Here is a 19,742-nt window from a genome sequence, read left to right as displayed (position 1 = left end):
ATCCCCATAAGGTACTTAATTGTTACCCAGAAAATATTTGATATTGAGATAAAAATGGCTGCATTGGCCCTTTAAGTACTTTACCTCAAGATCCTTTTTATGCCACTCGTACTGCTTGAAGATGAGGTCTACGCCATAATCAAGAAAGAAGTAGATTTCATATGTATGTAGTGTGCAATCTAGGTGCCTTAAATATCTCAGTGAGATAATTAGCGTCAGAGACCTTCGTTTTCTCTTATCATTTTGTGGTCCTCTTGTCTGTACTCGTAAGCAAAGCTAATCTTAGACAGCTATTCAGAATACATTCTGCAAAAATATTCATTCTATAACACAATGAGACTGTTTTTCTAATTGCTAGAAAGTTGTGGTCGTTACCTCTCCCTCCCTCCCACCAATCCCACACTCACATTCGTCATGGAGATAATTATCTCTCCTAATGACTACAGAAGTAAAACATCTGCTTTAAACCTGCATGGAATACAGCCATTTATCAGACAGATGTCCACATAAACACTACACCAGTCCCCTGCTACAGCAAAGGTCTGTCGGTGGTCACCTCTTCAGACAGGACAAGATGCGATCAACCGATATTTTCTGAAATTCCATCACCTCTACCGCTGGTAATTTATCAACACTATAGCACCAGAACCACCAGACCGGGACACACACAGATAGAACCGGTTCCCATAATGAAAGAAGACCCAAACCCACACCTGTGCCTTGGAGAGCGTCAGTCCCAGGCGTGCTATCCACCCACCCAAACACGTGCCATTCCCTCAATATTTCAATTGGCCAAACCTGTGTTGACACGCAGCCTTTCTAGGAAGACGGTTACTAACAACGGCAGGCCAAGCCATGAGCTAGCCGTGTCTTTATGAGTTTAGAGATTTTAATTTCACCAATAAAACTGGGAGCCAATCTTCCTTCCAGTTAAAACAGTAAAGTACGTGGTGAGGTGATGGGGGAGTCTGATACCTCTCCTGGCTTATGTAAGAGGCAGACAGGGTCGAGCAGCCCACCAGGGGAGCACTGAGTGAGTATGGGTGCTGGAGGTCAGCTGACAGGGTTATTTACCCTTTACCAATTAAGTTAACTGAGAACAAACACTGTATTTATTTTACAGCAACAACCTGTGGAAGAGTTACAGAGGGGATGAATGACATCGCATCTTTGCATCTGTCCCATTATGGTGTCTGTGATTGCACAGGCAGCGCCATTAAGGCCATCTCCAGTTTGAAGTAGCCAATTGTCTTCAACTACTACGTCTATAAATTGGCAAACAAACTGAAAGGGTGCATACTGCCACCTGGAGTGTGTTGTTTGAACAGGTATAAAGTCAAGGTTTGTGATTTACTGCCACCTGCAGTTATTGAATGTTCGCTCACAAGTATAATTAATTGGCTGATCCCTTCTGGTGACCTGGATGGAATTATGTGATCCTTCCTTAACCCATAGGAAGTCCCACCCAGTTGACTACTTCAAAATGGTTTAAGTTCTCAATGGTGCTGTCCAGTGTGCATGCTAAAACAGGCTTTTGGGAACTAGAGTCCACTATGGAACTTAGCTAGGACACCAGAGTTAACACCCCTACTCTTATGATAAGTGCCATGGATCTTTAGTGACCCCAGAGAGTCAGGACACCTGTTTCAACATCACATTCTAAAGACAGCACCCTATGCAGGGCAATGTCCCCTTCACTGTCACATTTGGGATCAGAGGGAAAAGTATCCCCTACTGGCCCTCCAACCCCACTTCCAGCAGCATCTGGTTTCCCATCCAAGGACTGACCAGGACCAACCCTGCTTAGCCTCAGAGGCAAGTCAGCAATGGGATGCAGGGTGGTGTGGAGAGTTGGGTAACCAGAGACAGTTCCGGACAGAGATTAAAAGGAAAGGTCAGGGTCAGGATAATAGAGGATCTCTAGTCAATGGGATAGTGCAACCTTGGGGTTAAGATTACATGGTCAAGGTAAAAGCTATGATAACTCAATAATTGGTGATTAAACCGTTTGTAACAAAAGACCGGTCTACCATTTGCAACAAAGATTCTGACATAATCCTCATTATGCTGTAAAATACTTTATAATCACAAACCATCCTGTGTGAGTTAGAATGGGAGCCACAGTATGTGCAGCAGTATGAAGGAGCCTGTGAACCCCTGTGAGCGGCACAGTCTGAGTCAAAGGTACTGTACTTAGTCTGGTTAATACCCCCATCTTGTGGTGGCTAGGCAGGGAAGCAGTTGACTGTCTGCTGGATGGACACGAGACCCAAGGTCTCCTTCTGGGACTCCACTTACCGCATACATCAAGCAATATACATTTTAGGAGACCCTGGACAATACAAATAAAAAAGCACTTCTGTTAGTTCAATAACATATGGACTTGTTTTGGACAAATACTGAATGATATACTGCATGTGCATGTCTAAAGAGAAATAACTAGAACTTCCTAGAACAATAGCTCAAAAGTGTTTCTTTTTTTTCTCCTATTGACAGTGGAAAATCTGATTAGGATAATTTAATACGCTTATTTGTGTCATTAATGGACATTGTGTCCCCATGACAAACAGTGAGTCATCGGTTGTTAAAAAAAAAGTATTTAACCTTTATTTAACTAGGCAAGTCAGTTAAGAACTAATTATTGCTTACAATGACGGCCTAGTTGTAACTAGACGGGCTGTTTTCCATGTGTTTTATTTTCCTAGAAAATAATACCAAGAAAAAGATCTGAAGGGAGATGTTCCAACTTTAACCTTGTCAAATGCAATGTGGATGGACTGATTCATAATCCTAATCAACTACCCCCCCAACGTTAACTGTTTAAAAACCACACATACTAACCAATCAGATCTGCCCTTTCATGTCACTAATGAGTCTGTGCTACAAGATGCCCACTTAATCCAGGCTCTTTGAAACGTTAAAGAAACAATTGCTGTCTGAATATCACCAGCTCACGCCATGGCTCATGGTTTCAAATGGCACCAGTTACATCCTATTGCCTCAGACGGGCCAGTGATCTCTATGTGCCGGGGAACAAAGGCGCTCTTGATAGTGGCCTTAGTGTCTCATGTGGACACGCTGGTCTCATGCAGCTGGAATGCTAAGGACTCTTGTGGTCAGCCGGGCTTAATTGCCTTTTACTCTGTTGGTTTTGGGCAACAAAAAAAAGCTGAAGTAAGCTGCCACGAGTTTAGGTTCTGACGAGCACCACAGAAAAAAACGCGGTGTTATCTGAGTGAGGGGGGAGGGTACTGATTTTTGATATCATGTTCTAATGTCTGGTGACAAGGCCAAGAAAAACAGGCTACAGTTAGCAGCTCCTTAATTGAGGCCAGACAGTAGGCAGACTAGGCACATTACACTGGGAAAGAGTAAACGAGGCCTGGGGATACACGGCGCACAAACATTATGGTGCACGATTAGATGTTTTACATTCATTCCCCCCTTATGCTAACACACTCACACCTGAAAGCACAGTCTCACATCTGCACACAGATGAACAAACACAGACACACACGGTATAAGCGTTTGAGATGTGTTAGCAGCTGATCCTCTGGATATGACACGTCTGAATGGCTGAGCCTGTAAATCCCTTTTTATGCAGATCTCTCACTGAGCTGTTAGCCTAAACCCAGATTCCAAGGACTTAAGCTCTGGAACTCTTATATCTAAGGGGCATCAAGATTGTCCATCATGAACCCAGGGTTACACAGAGTATGATTAGGCATACCGTTGAGTAATCTGACAAACGTTTATCAATAGCTATTATTAACGATCAGGACACACGATCAGGACACACAGAAAGAAATATCAAAACAAACTATGAACCAACTATATTAATTTGGGGACAAGTCGAAAAGCATTAAACATTTATGGAAATGTAGCTAGCTAGCTAATTTGTCCTGGGATATAATCATTGGGTTGTTATTTGACCTGAATGCACAAGGTCCTCTACTCCGACAATTAATCCTCAGATTAAAGGGTAAACCGAGTTAGTTTCTAGTAATCTCTCCTCCTTCAGTCTTCTTCTTCTACTTTGGACTTTATATGGCAGTTGGCAACCAACTTTAAGGAGCATTACCACAACCAACTGGACTGGAGTGTGGACCTCAGTTCATCTTTCAATGACCTACTGTTACGAGTCCCGCCGAGGATGGTGCCTCTTCCCGTTCGGGCGGCGCTCGGCGGTCGTCGTCTCCGGTCTACTAGCTGCCACCGATCCCCTTTTCTGTTTTCCGTTTAGTTGGTCTAATTTGTTTCACCTGTTGTGTGTTTTGATTAGGGGTTATTTAAACGCAGTTTGCCCGCTCCCTTTTGTGAGGGCTTGTTTTTCTGTTTTGTGTTTGTGGTGTGTATTTGTGGATTTTTGTTATTCAATTGACTTTGGACATTTCTCTTTACGCGCCCAGTGTTTAGTGTGGCGTCACCGGTTTGTTAGGTGATTTCTGTAAGGAAATAAATTCCACTCATTGAAGAGATTCCTGCTCTCTGCACCTGACTCTTATTTCCACCACTGGAATTGTTACAGAAGCCCGCACCACTTATGGAGTCAGCAGAAGCAGCAACCACCCCTCTCCCATCGATTGAGGAGCGTGTCCATCATCACACCGCCGTTCTCCATCGGATAGGGACGGCAATGGACATGATGATGGAGAGGATGGAACGATGGGAGAGGAGTGGTATCCCGACTACAACCCCAGCTCCTTCCCAGACGGCGCAACCTTCTCCATCAACGTCAGCATCAGGTTCGGGCGCATTGCGTCTTGCGCTCCCCAGGGAGTACGATGGAGCGGTGGCTGGGTGTCAGGGGTTTTTGCTCCAGTTGGAGCTCTACTTGGCCACTGTTCGTCCGACTCCCTCTGGAGAGGAGAGTGTTAGCCTCCTCATCTCCTGTCTGACGGGTAGAGCCCTGGAATGGGCTAATGCGGTCTGGAACGGCCCAGACTCGGTTCGAGACAACTACCCAGAGTTCACTCGCCGCTTTCGGGCCGTATTTGACCACCCTCAGGAGGGCCGAGCGGTGGGTGAGCGACTGTTCCACCTCAGACAGGAGACGAGGAGTGCGCAAGACTTCGCTTTGGAGTTCCGGACCTTGGCTGCTGGCGCGGGGTGGAATGACAGGGCCCTGATGGACCATTATCGATGTAGCCTTCGGGAGGACGTCCGTCGGGAGCTAGCTTGTCGAGACACTACGCTCTCTCTCGATGAGTTAATTGACATGTCTATACGACTGGACAACCTGCTAGCTGCCCGCGGGCGTTCAGAGGGGGTCCTGTCAGTTCCACCTCCCAGTCCTCCCGCTTCAACCCCGATGGAGTTGGGAGGGGCTGCATCTAGGGGGGCCAGAGGAGGTGGCTTTTCTTGCACCTATTGTGGCAGGAGAGGACACACTTCAGACCGGTGTTGGAGGAGCGCCTCTGGGAGTGGAGATGGCAGGCGGAATACTCCTCGATCACCCCAGGTGAGTAGGCACAAGACTCACCCAGAGCTTCCTGTCGGTCACATGTTTTTGGTTATTTTTTTTCCTGCGTGTTTTCCTTCTCTCCAGCATAAGGCGCTCGTAGACTCAGGCGCAGCTGGGAGTTTTATGGATCGCGGACTCGCCCGTAAGTTGGGTATTCCGTTGGTGCAGATAGACCCTCCTTTCCCTGTGCACTCCTTAGATAGCCGACCGTTAGGGTCAGGGCTGGTCAGGGAGGCCACGATTCCGCTGGACATGGTAACACAGGGGGATCATAGGGAGCAGATCAGTTTTTACCTTATTGATTCACCTGGGTTTCCAGTGGTGTTGGGGGTTCCTTGGCTAGCCATTCACAATCCCCTCATTTCCTGGAGACAGGGAGCTCTTCAGGGGTGGTCAGAGGAGTGTTCAGGTAGGTGTGTGGGAATTTCCATCGGTGCCACCTCGGTGGAGAGTCCAGACCAGGTTTCCACTGTGCGCATTCCCCCAGAATATGCCGATTTGGCTATCGCTTTTAGTAAAAAGAAAGCGACTAAATTACCACCTCATCGACGGTGGGATTGCGTGATAAACCTCCAGGTGAACGCTGCACTTCCCAGGAGTCATGTGTACCCCTTGTCACAGGAGGAGACGTTGGCTATGGAGACATATGTCACGGAAGCTCTGAGACAGGGGTTCATTCGGCCCTCCATGTCACCCGTCTCCTCGAGTTTCTTTTTTGTGAGAAAGAAGGAGGGAGGTCTGCGTCCGTGCATTGATTATCGAGGTCTAAATTCAATCACAGTGGGATTTAGTTATCCGCTACCTCTCATCGCTACGGCGGTGGAATCATTCCACGGAGCACGTTTTTTCACAAAACTGGATCTTAGGAGCACGTATAATCTGGTGCGTATTCGGGAGGGAGACGAGTGGAAAACAGCGTTTAGTACCACATCAGGCCACTATGAGTACCTCGTCATGCCGTATGGGTTAAAGAATGCTCCAGCCGTTTTCCAATCCTTTGTAGATGAGATTCTCAGGGACATGCACGGGCAGGGTGTGGTAGTGTATATTGATGACATCCTGATCTATTCTGCTACACGCGCCGCGCATGTTTCCCTGGTGCGCAGGGTCCTTGGGAGGCTGCTGGAGCATGACCTATACGTCAAGGCTGAGAAATGTGTGTTCTCCAAACAAGCCGTTTCCTTCCTGGGTTATCGCATTTCCACCTCAGGGGTGGTGATGGAGAGTGATCGCGTTAACGCCGTGCGTAATTGGCCGACTCCAACCACGGTAAAGGAGGTGCAGCGGTTTTTAGGGTTTGCCAATTACTACCGGAGGTTTATCCGGGGTTTTGGCCAAGTGGCGGCACCCATTACCTCACTGCTAAAGGGAGGGCCGGTGCGTCTACAGTGGTCGGCCGAGGCTGAGGGAGCTTTTAACCTGTTGAAGGCACGTTTCACTGAGGCTCCCGTGTTGGCGCATCCGGACCCTTCATTAGCGTTCATAGTGGAGGTGGATGCGTCCGAGGCTGGTGTTGGAGCCGTGCTATCACAGCGCTCGGGCACGCCACCGAAGCTCCGTCCCTGTGCTTTCTTTTCTAAGAAGTTGGGTCCGGCGGAGCGGAACTATGATGTGGGGGACAGGGAGTTACTAGCTATGGTAAAAGCCCTGAAGGTGTGGAGACACTGGCTTGAGGGGGCTAAGTACCCTTTTCTCATCTGGACTGACCATCGCAATCTGGAGTATATCCGAGAGGCGAGGAGATTGAATCCGCGTCAGGCGAGGTGGGCCATGTTCTTTACTCGTTTCAGATTTACGATCTCTTACCGACCAGGTTCCCTCAACACAAAGGCCGACGCGCTGTCTCGTCTCTATGACACGGATGACCGGCCCATCGATCCGACTCCCATCCTTCCCGCCTCTTGTCTGGTGGCTCCGGTGGTATGGGAGGTGGACGCGGACATCGAGCGGGCGTTGAGGGTAGAACCTGCGCCGTCCCAGTGTCCGACTGGCCGTAGGTACGTACCGCTTGGTGTTCGTGATCGATTGATTCGGTGGGCTCACTCAATACCTGCTTCGGGTCATCCGGGGGTGGAGAGGACAGTGCGTGGTCTTAGAGGGAAATACTGGTGGCCCACCTTGGCTAAGGACGTGAGACTCTATGTCTCCTCCTGCTCGGTATGCGCTCAGAGTAAGGCTCCTAGGCACCTACCGAGGGGGAAGTTACAACCCCTTCCGGTTCCACAACGGCCATGGTCTCATCTATCGGTAGATTTTTTGACGGATCTTCCTCCATCTCTGGGGAACACTACCATTTTGGTCGTTGTGGATCGGTTCTCTAAGTCCTGTCGTCTCCTCCCATTGCCTGGTCTCCCTACGGCCCTACAGACTGCGGAGGCTCTATTTACCCATGTCTTCCGGCATTATGGGGTGCCGGAGGATATCGTATCTGATCGAGGTCCCCAGTTCACGTCCCGGGTATGGAGGGCGTTTATGGAGCGTCTGGGGGTCTCGGTCAGCCTCACCTCTGGGTATCACCCCGAAAGTAATGGGCAGGTGGAGAGAGTGAACCAGGAGGTGGGTAGGTTTCTGAGGTCGTATTGCCAGGACCGGCCAGGAGAATGGGCGAGGTACGTCCCGTGGGCGGAGTTGGCCCAGAACTCACTCCGCCACTCATCTACGAACATGTCGCCCTTCGAGTGTGTACTGGGGTACCAGCCGGTCCTGGCTCCGTGGCACCAGAGCCAGACTGAAGCTCCTGCGGTGGAGGAATGGGTACAGCGCTCTAGAGAGACCTGGCGAGCGGTCCAGGACTCTCTCAAGCAGGCCAGTGAACGGCAGAAGAGGAGCGCTGACCGCCACCGCAGTGAGGCCCCTGTGTTTGCACCAGGGGACAGGGTCTGGCTCTCGGCCCGAAACCTGCCCCTCCGCCTGCCCTGCCGGAAGCTGGGGCCGCAGTGTGTGGGGCCATTTAAAGTCCTGAGGAGGATAAACGAGGTGTGTTATAGGTTACAACTTCCCTCTTACTATCGTATTAACCCCTCGTTTCATGTGTCTCTCCTCAGGCCGGTGGTAGCTGGTCCCCTGCAGGAAGGTGAGGTACCGGAGGTCCCTCCTCCCCCTCTCGACATCGAGGGGTCCCCGGCGTATAGGATAAGAGCCATTCTGGACTCAAGACGCCGGGTGAGGGGCCTGCAGTACCTCGTGGACTGGGAGGGGTACGGTCCGGAGGAGAGATGCTGGGTACCGGTGGGGGACATCTTGGATCCGTCCCTTTTGAGGGACTTTCACCGCCTCCATCCGGAGCGCCCTGCTCCTCGCCCTCCGGGTCGTCCTCGAGGCCGGAGTCGGCGCGCTGCGGGAGCCGCGCGTCGGGAGGGGGGTACTGTTACGAGTCCCGCCGAGGATGGTGCCTCTTCCCGTTCGCTCGGCGGTCGTCGTCTCCGGTCTACTAGCTGCCACCGATCCCCTTTTCTGTTTTCCGTTTAGTTGGTCTAATTTGTTTCACCTGTTGTGTGTTTTGATTAGGGGTTATTTAAACCCAGTTTGCCCGCTCCCTTTTGTGCGGGCTTGTTTTTCTGTTTTGTGTTTGTGGTGTGTATTTGTAGATTTTTGTTATTCAATTGACTTTGGACATTTCTCTTTACGCGCCCAGTGTTTAGTGTGGCGTCACCGGTTTGTTAGGTGATTTCTGTAAGGAAATAAATTCCACTCATTGAAGAGATTCCTGCTCTCTGCACCTGACTCTTATTTCCACCACTGGAATTGTTGCACCTACGTCGGTATATGCTCCTAAAAACCAATGAGGAGATGGGAGACGCAGGACTTGCAGTGCATCAAGCTTCACAAATAGAACCAAGTTCTATTTTAGCGCCTGGCTACGCAGGCGCTCATTGACGCGCGTGAGAAGTGTGGGTGCAATGATTGAATAACATGTATATGTAAATGTATTTTGCAACGCTCGTGCACGAGACGCGGGCGGTGTGGTCATAATGTTAGTCCCCTCCTGAACTCCCTGTTCACCCACGACTGTGCGGCTGCGCACAACTCCAACACCATCATTAAGTTTGCTGATGACACGAAGGTGGTAGGCCTGATCACTGATGGCAATGAGACCGCCTATAGAGAGGAGGTCAGTGACCTGGCAGTGTGGTGCCAGGACAACAACCTCTCCCTCAACATCAGCAAGACAAAGGAGCTGATCGTGGACTACAGGAGGCCCCCCTCCACATTGACAGGGCTGTAGTGAAGCGCGTCTAAAGCTTCAAGTTCCTCGGTCCACATCCCTAAGGAATTCACATTGTCCACACACACCAACACAGCCGTGAAGAAGGTACGACAATGCCTCTTCCCTCTTAGGAGGCTGAAAAGATTTGTCATGGGCCCTCAGATCCTCAAAAAGTTCTACAACTACACCATTGACAGCATCCTGACTGGCTGCATCACCGCTTGGTATGGCAACTGCTTGGCATCCGACCACAAGGCGCTACAGACGGTAGTGTGTACGGCCCAGTACATCACTGGGGCCAAGCTCCCTGTCATCCAGGACCTCTATATCAGGCAATGTGTCAAAGACTTCAGCGACCCACTGATGCAGCAAGTCTGGAACCAACAGGACCCTAAACAGCTTCTACACCGAAGCCATAAGACTACTAAATAGTCAACCAAATAGCTACCCAGACTATCTGCATTGACCTTCTTTGCACTAACTCTTTTGACTCATCACATACGCTACTGTTATTGTTTAGTATTTATCCGGTTGCCTAATCACTTTATCCCTACCTATATGAATATCTACCTCAATTACCTCCTACCCCTGCACATCGACTCAGTACTGGTACCCTGTGTATACAGCCAAGTTATCGTTACTCATTATGTATTTATTCCTTGTGTTATTATTTTTCTATATTTTTCTCTCTGTATTGTTGGGAAGGGCTGATAAGTAAGCATTTCACTGTTAGTCTATACCTGTTGTTTACGAAGCATGGGACAAATACAATTTTATTTTATTTGAGCCCAGTAGACTTTGTCTGAGAGTCATTGTGGGGTAAATAGAGTTTCTGTCAGTTGTTTCCATTGGCTTAAACGCAAGATAGGAAACTGATCTGTCTCAGCCAGTGTTTATTTTGGACAAGGATTACTTGTTTAGATGTAGGTGGTTCTTGAACCAGCTCCAGACTTAGAAGCTGAAATAGCTCCCATATGTTCCAATGGCACAGTGGAGTTGACGAAAGTGTTTTCAACAGTGGAAAAGCTGTGGTTGCTCCACTCTGACCAAAAAGTTGTTTTTCTGAGATTCTACCCCTGCCTCACAGTACAGTACAGTAGCACATTATGGATACCAAGTCTGGGGAGGTCTGGCAGTCTGTCTTACCAATATGAAATGCAGAATGTACTGAGGTTTTACCCAAACCATGTAATAATAGCATTGATTAGATGTGACCTGTACAGAATGCACCAAAACATGTACCAGGAGCGGAAAGCATTGGCTAATGGGGAGCAGAAAGTAAGCAGACTTCAACCATGTTGACTCACTGTTTATGAAGATTTCATAACACTGTCAGTTTTTATCATCAGTTTAAAACTGAATGACTGGTGAGTGTGGGTGTGAGAGTGAGAGTGAGAGTGAGAGTGAGAGTGAGAGAGAGAGAGAGAGAGAGAGGAGTAAATAAGTAGAGAGGGTCAAGTTAAGGTCCTACTCACTATGCAGCCTCGTGGTTCCCAGGACAGGTCATATAGGGCACGTAGACAGCTATGGACTGGATCTGACGCATGAACTCGTCTCCAATCCTACCGTTGTCCTGAAAAAGTTTGATTTAGTCATTTACCACAGCATAATACACAGTATTAGTGCTAATGAAGTCTGAAATAATAACGCTGACAGAATAAATGTAAAACGCACATTCAATTATCTAAAGCTAAAGTACTGTAAATCTTTCCAGACAACTTTAGGAATGTTCCATTTGCATACCAAACAAAACCCCAATGAAACCAGAACTGTTAATTTCACAAATATTCTAATGGTGGCAATTGAGCTTATGTACACACTGCGGTGGATGGCATGGCCGTCTTCTGGTTTTCAGTTGCCATTGCCCTTAATGAGCTTTCAGACAGAATTTCTATTTCTGTTTTTCTATTTATAATATCAAGGAAGCCGCGGAACAGAGTTAGACACATCCAGTTCAAACTCAGCATGAATTGCAGTTATTAATTTTTGTGGTTGTCTGCTCAGAATGTCCAGCATTTTTCTCCATGTTTGAGAAAAGTATGAAATGAGCCAACTTTGCTTTTTAATTTCAGGGAAACAGCAGCCACTGACGTATACCATTGGGGATTAATACCTGTATATGTCATAGTAATTATGAAGAGCGCTGGCCAGTCAGGTTAGGGAAACATGGCCTCTGTCTCGGCTGAATACAGCCCTGGTGCTGTACTTCCTAGGTGTTATGTCCCTAATTCCAGAGTTCAGCACAGGATTAAGGCATTTCACAGCTATGCAGTTCATTACAGCAGTGTGTCTTAACCATGGCCCAGGCTCTTAAGATCTGCTGATGAAAAGGCGAACACTAGAGATAAGACTGAGCAGGGGCAGAGTGGCTCTATCTCATATATCATCATGGATCTAAACAGATACCCAGATGGCCTTTAGTGCTCTAGGCTCATGACGACAGAGCCCACTTTTACATCTTACCCTGAGGATACCATAAGCTTTGAGTGTGCCCCTGTATGCCATAGTTTAACGTCATGAAAATCCCATGAGAACGTGCTTAGCATAAATGGTATGTGTATTATTCTACCAATTGACGAGTGATGGACAAGCGTGTACAGAAAACAAAAATATTTTGATATTTTACCTCATGCATGTCATATGCAAAGTCCCCTAGAAAACAAAAAAGCACATGTTCGTCATGCTTTGCATAATTTTTCCAAAGTGTGCTCCATATGTCACCTAAAGTATCAGGTTTCAGGTAAGACCCAAGTGCAGACTGTGTTGAAGTAACAATGGTTATTGCAACAACAGGGGCAGGCAAACGACAGGTCAAGGCAGACAGGGGTCGATAATCCAGAGCAGAGGCCAAGGTACAGGACGGCAGGCAGGCGCAGGGTCAGGTCAAGCAGAGGTCGGTAATCCAGAGTAGGGGCAAAGGCACAGGAAAGCAGGCAGGCCCAGAGTCAGGACAGGCAAGGGTCAAAACCAGGATGACGAGAAAAAGAGAGACTGGGGGAAAGCAGGAGCTGAGACAAAACGCTGGTTGACTTGAACAAACAGGAGACAAAGGGCTGTGAGACATGGGTTTAGATCTAGACAGATGAAAAGTAGGAAGTATATGGAGGGTACGGGGCAACAGAGGACGAACAGCAGAGGGGCTATTGATTTCAGGCAATGGGCATGAAACGGGCTCCAGCCCACAATGGCACCAGTAGACCAGTCAATCGAGGGATTGTGTCGCTGGATCCAAGAGAATCCCAATACCACAGGAATCTGCGGAGGCTCAATTAGCAGGAATTGGATCGTCTCGCTGTGATTCCCTGACACTCGTAGGTTGATGGGGGTGGTATGGTGGGTGACCCGGCCTATAGAGCGCCCGTCCAGCGCTCTAACATACATGGGAATGGAGAGGGGTTGAGTGGGGATGCCCAGCTCGAACGCCAGGGTAACATCCATAAGACTCATATCAGCCCCCGAGTCGATGAGTATCTGGACTGAGACTTGGACTGGTCGCCCCACCACAGGGTGGCATAGAGAGGGGGGTGAGTAGGGGAAGAAGCAACATTATCCTTAAGACCCACCAGAGTACTCATTCCTACCAATGAGCTAGGTCTCTTGAAGGGACAGGTAGACACATAATGACCGACAGTACCGCAATACAGACAACTCTGGGTGTTAAGTCTGCGTACTCCTTCGGCTGCATCGGCTAGGGACAAATCGTCAGTCTTCGGAGGCTCTTGGAGGAACTCGGGTAAGCTTGGATCCTCTTGGGGGCGAAGACCCCGGGGACTTCCGGAGTTCATCAGATGCAAGGTGGGATCCTTGAGTGAGCGATTGGGACCACAATCAGACCTCTTCTCCCTCCTACTTTCCCGTAGCCGACCATCGATCCGGATGGTTAAAGCAATGAATGACTCGAGATCCGTCGGTAGTTCCCAGGCTGCAAGCTCGTCCTTTACTTCCTCTGAAAATCCATGCAGGAACGTGTCGAACAGCTCTTCCGGGTTCCAGACACCCTCCTGGATGCCTGGAACAAGCACAAGGACAGGTGACACAAAGTTAACCACAATTGTATACCACTATGATTGAAGTTATTATGCAACGGCAACGTTGATATGCTATTCACTTATGACAATCCGTCGGGAATTAGCCGCATAACCACTTAGGATGAGATCATAAATGCTGCCGACCTGGGTCTACTACTGCAGTCTGGCCAGAGACTGAGGGTTCTCATTGCCCATGTCCCCATAGATGGAAAACCTGGGACTCCAGCTAGCACTCTCATTCAGAGCAGTAAAGGAGAACACATCACTCTAGCCAGCCTCACTGCCACAGTGGTACACTGCAGTGAACACAGGAAAGAAAACACTGTTCTATCAATACTATGATGATGACCGAATGTGACAGGCCATAAACATCCATCATGCTAGTTCAGTGAACATGGAAACCTACCATAAGCAGAGGCAGGTCTCAGGACAGTGAGTGTGACCCTGTGTATGTGGATCTCCCTCCCTTCTGATCCCGTCCATAAAAAATCTGTCGTTCTGCCCCTGAACAAGGCAGTTAATCCACTGTTCCTAGAGCGTCATTGAAAATGAGAATTCGTTCTTAACTGACTTGCCTAGTTAAATAAAGGTAAAATCAATTATCAAAAAGAGGTGCGTTGCTCTCGGCGGTCAGCTCAAACAGTCCCCCTCCACAGGCCGTACTCCACGGTGCTCTCCTCTGTCTAATTGATGGTGGTCCAGGTGATCTCCATAGAGGCAGGGAGTCCTGGGGAGAAAAGCTCCAAAGTTATCCAGTGAGGGGGCCTGCTGATCAGACTGCTCACCCTGCCAACCTGGATAGAGTTACCTCCCTGGATACTTACTGATCTACTTACATAAGCTGGGAGAAACTCGCTTAAAAGGCTTGTATTGTTCAATAACTCAGAAGTCTGTTCTTTTGATCTCCCTGTTGACAGGATTTGTGAATTAAACATTTGGTTAAACTCACTGGATATGACTTGTTAGTACAGTAGTGCTCGTGTACTATACAGTAGTGCTAGTGTATTATACAGTAGTGCTAATGGACTATATAGTAGTGCTAGTGTACTATATAGTAGTGTTAGTGTATTGTTTAGTAGTGTTAGTGTATTATACAGTAGTGCTAGGGTATTATACAGTAGTGCTAGTGTATTATACAGTAGTGCTAGTGCACTATATAGTATTGCTAGTGCACTATATAGTAGTGCTAGTGTATTATACAGTGGTGCTAGTGTACTATATAGTGGTGCTAGTGTATTATACAGTAGTGCCAGTGCACTGTAGAGTGGTGCTAGTGTATTATACAGTAGTGCTAGTGTTTTATACAGTAGTGCTAGTGCACTATATAGTAGTGCTAGTGTATTATACAGTAGTGCTAGTGTTTTATACAGTAGTGCTAGTGTATTATACAGTAGTGCTAGTGTATTATACAGTAGTGCTAGTGTATTATACAGTAGTGCTAGTGTATTATACAGTAGTGCTAGTGTTTTATACAGTAGTGCTAGTGCACTATATAGTAGTGCTAGTGCACTATATAGTAGTGATAGTGTTTTATACAGTAGTGCTAGTGTTTTATACAGTAGTGCTAGTGTATTATACAGTAGTGCTAGTGTTTTATACAGTAGTGCTAGAGCACTGCACAGTCAGTCAATCAGTCAGTGTGTCTCTGATAAGGAAATCAGAATCAGTCTACCAAACTGATGAAACAGCAGCCTGTGGAGTTGACTGTGGAGTCAGCAAATGCAGTGTGGCAAGGCATGATGAGTCAATAAAAGCAGATGATGTTGGTTGTGATTGTTGATGTGTTCTCATTTAAAGGACAATTCATTCACTTTGAGTTAATATGTTCCTGCATTGGCTTTCTAACTGATGAGAACTGTATCACTTTGTGATTTCCTCCATACCATTATACAAGCAGCCTTAACGTTCTATTAAAATAGTATTTTAGAGTGAAGCAGTGAAAGATCCAATTCACTACGAGAATAGGATGAACCTAAAAGTTCCCAAAAATAGATAACTCATTCATTCTGTATTTAAAGCAGTTAATATTTACATTTTGAATTGGAACGCACTAAGCATGTTGAACACTAGGGGGTGCACAACAATAGTCCAGTATATATTTATGAATCCCCAACCGTGTCTGGTCATTGTTGAGAAAAGTAACAGGGGCTCCGGTTGGGTTAAGAAACCAAGGCGAACGGATAGCAAAACCAGCCTTGTGAAATCAGAAAATCTTAGAAGGTCTATCAACACTGACAGGTAGGTGATTGCAGCTACAGCAAGCTAGCTATTACAATAGGTTAGTTCGAGTAAGTTTTAGTTATCTAACAAGCAACGTTAATTGAGCTCATCTGTAGCTATCCTTCCACATTACTGCTGTCTCGAGCTCTCTTGCTGCAAATGTTAAAACTACAATGCCGGTTTTACTGGCTGATAACTTTAAGAGAGAGATGTATCGCGACAATGGTAAACTGACATTAGCTTCCTATAAATTGAAATGTGCAACATAACCAAAAGTGGCACTAAACATAGCTAGCCAAACTTGCTCTCCTTTTCTGGCTACATCATTATTAAAAAATAATAGACAACGTGCCCGCGAGGAATTGTGGGTATAACACGTTTACCCAGCTGCATGGTGTAGCTAGTACACATTCTTTCCCAATACAAACATAGGCCCAAAGAAAGACCTGAGAATAATTTTGCCTCTTAATGTATCTCTGACTTTTTTAAGTGTATGTTCAATGTGATGTAATTCAGGTTCTCGCTAGGCTGTCAACCCTTTAAACAGTTGTTCTTATACAGACAGCTGTACATTCTCTCTCTCTGGATATTCCCATACCATCTACAGAGCTTTGTGTTTGTGTGAGAAGTGTTGATGTATATGGATTGCAATGTGTACTTTACCCCCCAGGATATTGATGATGGACTCGGGGGAGCCAGAGGAGCATGATAGTGACGAGGGAGAATATCAAAGCCTTGAAGAGCAGGACATGGTCCAGTACAGAGTATGCTACTCTCATCCAAAGTACACCAAGGAGGTAAGTCTCGGGAAGGAGGGGTTATGATTCTTCTTAATTGCAGTCTATTATATTACTGTAACAATACATTATAGACATTATAGAACTGTATCAACAATGTTTTGCTAACACCTCCATACAATTCATTGAAATTGATTTTGTAATATGTCTTTACCTTTTAGTTGGATTTCTGTAAAAAGGAAGACGTTAAGAAGAAGAGGTAGTTTTTTTGCCATTTCAAAAGTACGGGTTTAAAGGGACAATCTGCCATTGCTACATTCGTCTTTGTATGTATAAATTAATGATACCTATGGACTCTTGAAGAATATAACTTTTTTTTGCCTCATGAGCTTAGTTCAACTATTTTACCCTATCAGAACCAAATATAAGCTTGTCTTACTCCAATGTTTGTAAACAAAGAAAATGTAACAAACACTATATAGCCTCAAAACATGGTTATAACTATAATTTTGATATCGTGAAAGGTCAGTCATTGTATCCGTAGCTCTATGAATTTGAGAGTGGTTACATTTCTCCAGCCCCATCCTGCTTTTTACCAAAACAGGGGCGGGGGGTATTGTTCAACTGCTGATATCCACTAATGAAATCTTCAACTGGAACAACGTACACACCTTTTTTAATTGTTTCATATAATTTATGATTGAGTGTAGTATTTCTGAGTATTCAGCCATATTTCTGTTTCATACTGTAGATGTCCAGCAGGTCGTTCAGGGAACAACCCTGGGAGACAAAAGCGGGTTGTGTCGTGTAAGAGGAAGACCCACCATCTCAATATCTGTCGAAGGAAGCAGCCAGCCACATGGAAAACTTATGATGTGGCCAACAAGGAGAACGAAATGGCCTGTGTGCAGGACATGGAAGAGATATTCTATATGGACCCATGGGAGTTTCCACTCACTGCCCCCCATCCTAACAAGACTGATGAGGCTGGTTCAAAAAACAGTGACTACTTCACAGAGGTGTGAAATATCAGTAGTGTATGATATTTGTCTAATGTCTTTGGGGTGGGTTGTCTGTTTATCTTATCATCGTGATATGCTTGTTGTCACAAATATTTGAATAAATTCCACCACCGCTCTGCTGTTTTTCAGTTGTCAAAAGACCACAACACAATGACAGAGGTGCTCTTTGGAAGAAATCTGAGACTGAGTGTAGCTTTGACCCTGTGGCAAAGAAATGTTGGAGAACTGCTTACGTATTTTTTAAGGTACAGTAGAACTTGTCAAGAGTGAAATATCTGAGGGTTTATTGACACAAAGTTGTGATTCTATAATAGCAAAGCTCTTTTCTCCTTCAGGATCCAAGACACTGGTGTGTTTGTTGATTTTCTTCCAGTGATAACAAAAAGGTACATTTCTCAGTTGATTTTTAGGGGTAAAAAGCAATGATTACAATTGAAGTTTCATGACATTTATTATCTTTATATATCTTTCACCGATAGCCTTGATGGTGAGTCAGAGTCACCCAGCGTTTCCATTGGCTGTTGTGTTGACCTTTTCCCCCTAGTGAAAAAGGTCCTCACTACTCCATATGAAGAGTGAGTACCACTGTTAATGACACACTTTTCATTACAAATTCTTGAAAATCCAACTAAACTAATCCCATGTTGTCTTGCAGGCACCTGGTAGCTGGTTTACGATTGGTACAATCAGTATTAAGACATTGGTGGCCAGAGCTCTCAGCAAGTGGAGGAACTGACACGCAATCTATGGATGGGTATGTTTACTTAACATGCTGACTGGAAGCTATGGAGATGTGTATTCTTTGTGGAGCAGGCACGCCCCATGTGTAACTAAAACTTCTCTGTTTTTAATGATCATTGCAGAAATATCGAAGTGTTCAAACAGCAGCTAAAGGAGTTTTGGAACCAGGAGCCTCATTTGAGTTCAGTTCCAGGAAGTGCAGGTGAAATAGCAAAGGTGGGTTCTAATTTACGGTACATGGTCATTTGAATATATCTAAGACAAGTGCAAATAGTGTTAGTGAAATTTCTGTCATCTTCGTTCTTGTTTTCTAGGTTATAGACTATTACCTGTTACAATTGCCCTGATCGCAATTGTGGCCCATGCCAAGCTCCAGTCCAGTCCTGATGACATGTCGTTGGAAAGTTGGAAACCACATAAGAACACAATAGACTTGTGACACACTGATCTGCACTACTTGACTTTTGATGTGGGGAAAAGCATTACCAAATTAATTTGATGGCTCCTAAACAGTGCCCAAAGAGTGCCTGCTGTAGAGTGCCAGAGAGCCACTCCAGACAATGATTGTGCCTTGTTATTTTTTAAGAATTTTAATTACAATTTGAGATGACCAACCCTTGTCCACAATTGCTAACATGACTTAACCTCACTAAATTTCATGAAAGTGAGTGCAATTGATAGGTTACAGTAGAGAACCAATTTAAGTTGTGTTGGATAAATTAAAATGGTACTTGAAATTGTTTTATTGTAAATTAATCAATTATTTTTAAATGAAAATGCCAGTAATGGTATGTGAAACCTTTGTGTTCAGCCAGGCAGTGGTGTTTCAGAGTGGAATGGTTGGCTGTTGGTTGATGGAGTCGGAGAGAAAGGGTAGAGAGAGGGGGTACACTGAGTGGTGAGAGAGAAGAGGTGAGTCTCAGTGGGAGCATGTGTTGGCCAGTGCCGACAGCTCCAGAGTGACTGCCAGCCGGGCAGCAGTACAGCACAATTAGTTATTAGCACCCGCCACTGCCCTGAAAGCAAAGCTGAAGTTCTCATGTATTTTTAGTCAGGCTATACTGAAATACTCCAAGCCCTAGTTAGAGCCGATAACTAGGGCTGAGAGTATAACTACGTTTTTATTTGTTAGGTCACATGGTTAGGAAATATTACTTCCCCTATTCATAAGGTACTTGTATGTGTTGTCTTAGTGCAGAGGTCCTCCAAAATAATGAAGAAATGTGTTTCAATTGTGAGAGCAAAATTGCAAGATTACGTTATAATACTTTTATTGCATCAATGGTTGTTTTATTCAACATAATAGAGTATTCTTAACTATTG

At 46.0% G+C, this 19,742-nt stretch overlaps 1 protein-coding gene and 1 pseudogene across 1 annotated transcript; one reads left to right on the top strand and one right to left on the bottom strand.

Moving 5' to 3' along the window:
- LOC129812503 (acid phosphatase type 7-like) overlaps positions 1-14,412 on the bottom strand; it is a 30,232-nt pseudogene extending 15,820 nt beyond the window's left edge.
- Positions 14,413-15,800: 1,388 nt separating this feature from the next.
- Positions 15,801-19,196, top strand: LOC129812854 (KATNB1-like protein 1). Its single transcript, XM_055864783.1, has 10 exons — positions 15,801-15,937; positions 16,590-16,716; positions 16,878-16,915; positions 17,408-17,675; positions 17,808-17,923; positions 18,014-18,064; positions 18,158-18,253; positions 18,334-18,432; positions 18,542-18,635; positions 18,734-19,196. Exons 1-10 carry the CDS (start codon positions 15,801-15,803, stop codon positions 18,764-18,766), a joined length of 1,059 nt encoding a protein of 352 aa, XP_055720758.1. The 3' UTR covers positions 18,767-19,196.
- Positions 19,197-19,742: the final 546 nt, after the last annotated feature.

Source organism: Salvelinus fontinalis, chromosome 16 (genome assembly GCF_029448725.1).
Source record: "Salvelinus fontinalis isolate EN_2023a chromosome 16, ASM2944872v1, whole genome shotgun sequence".
Lineage (NCBI taxonomy): Eukaryota > Metazoa > Chordata > Actinopteri > Salmoniformes > Salmonidae > Salvelinus > Salvelinus fontinalis.
Note: the sequence above shows the minus strand (reverse complement) of the source record. Positions and strands in the feature narration are given on the sequence as shown.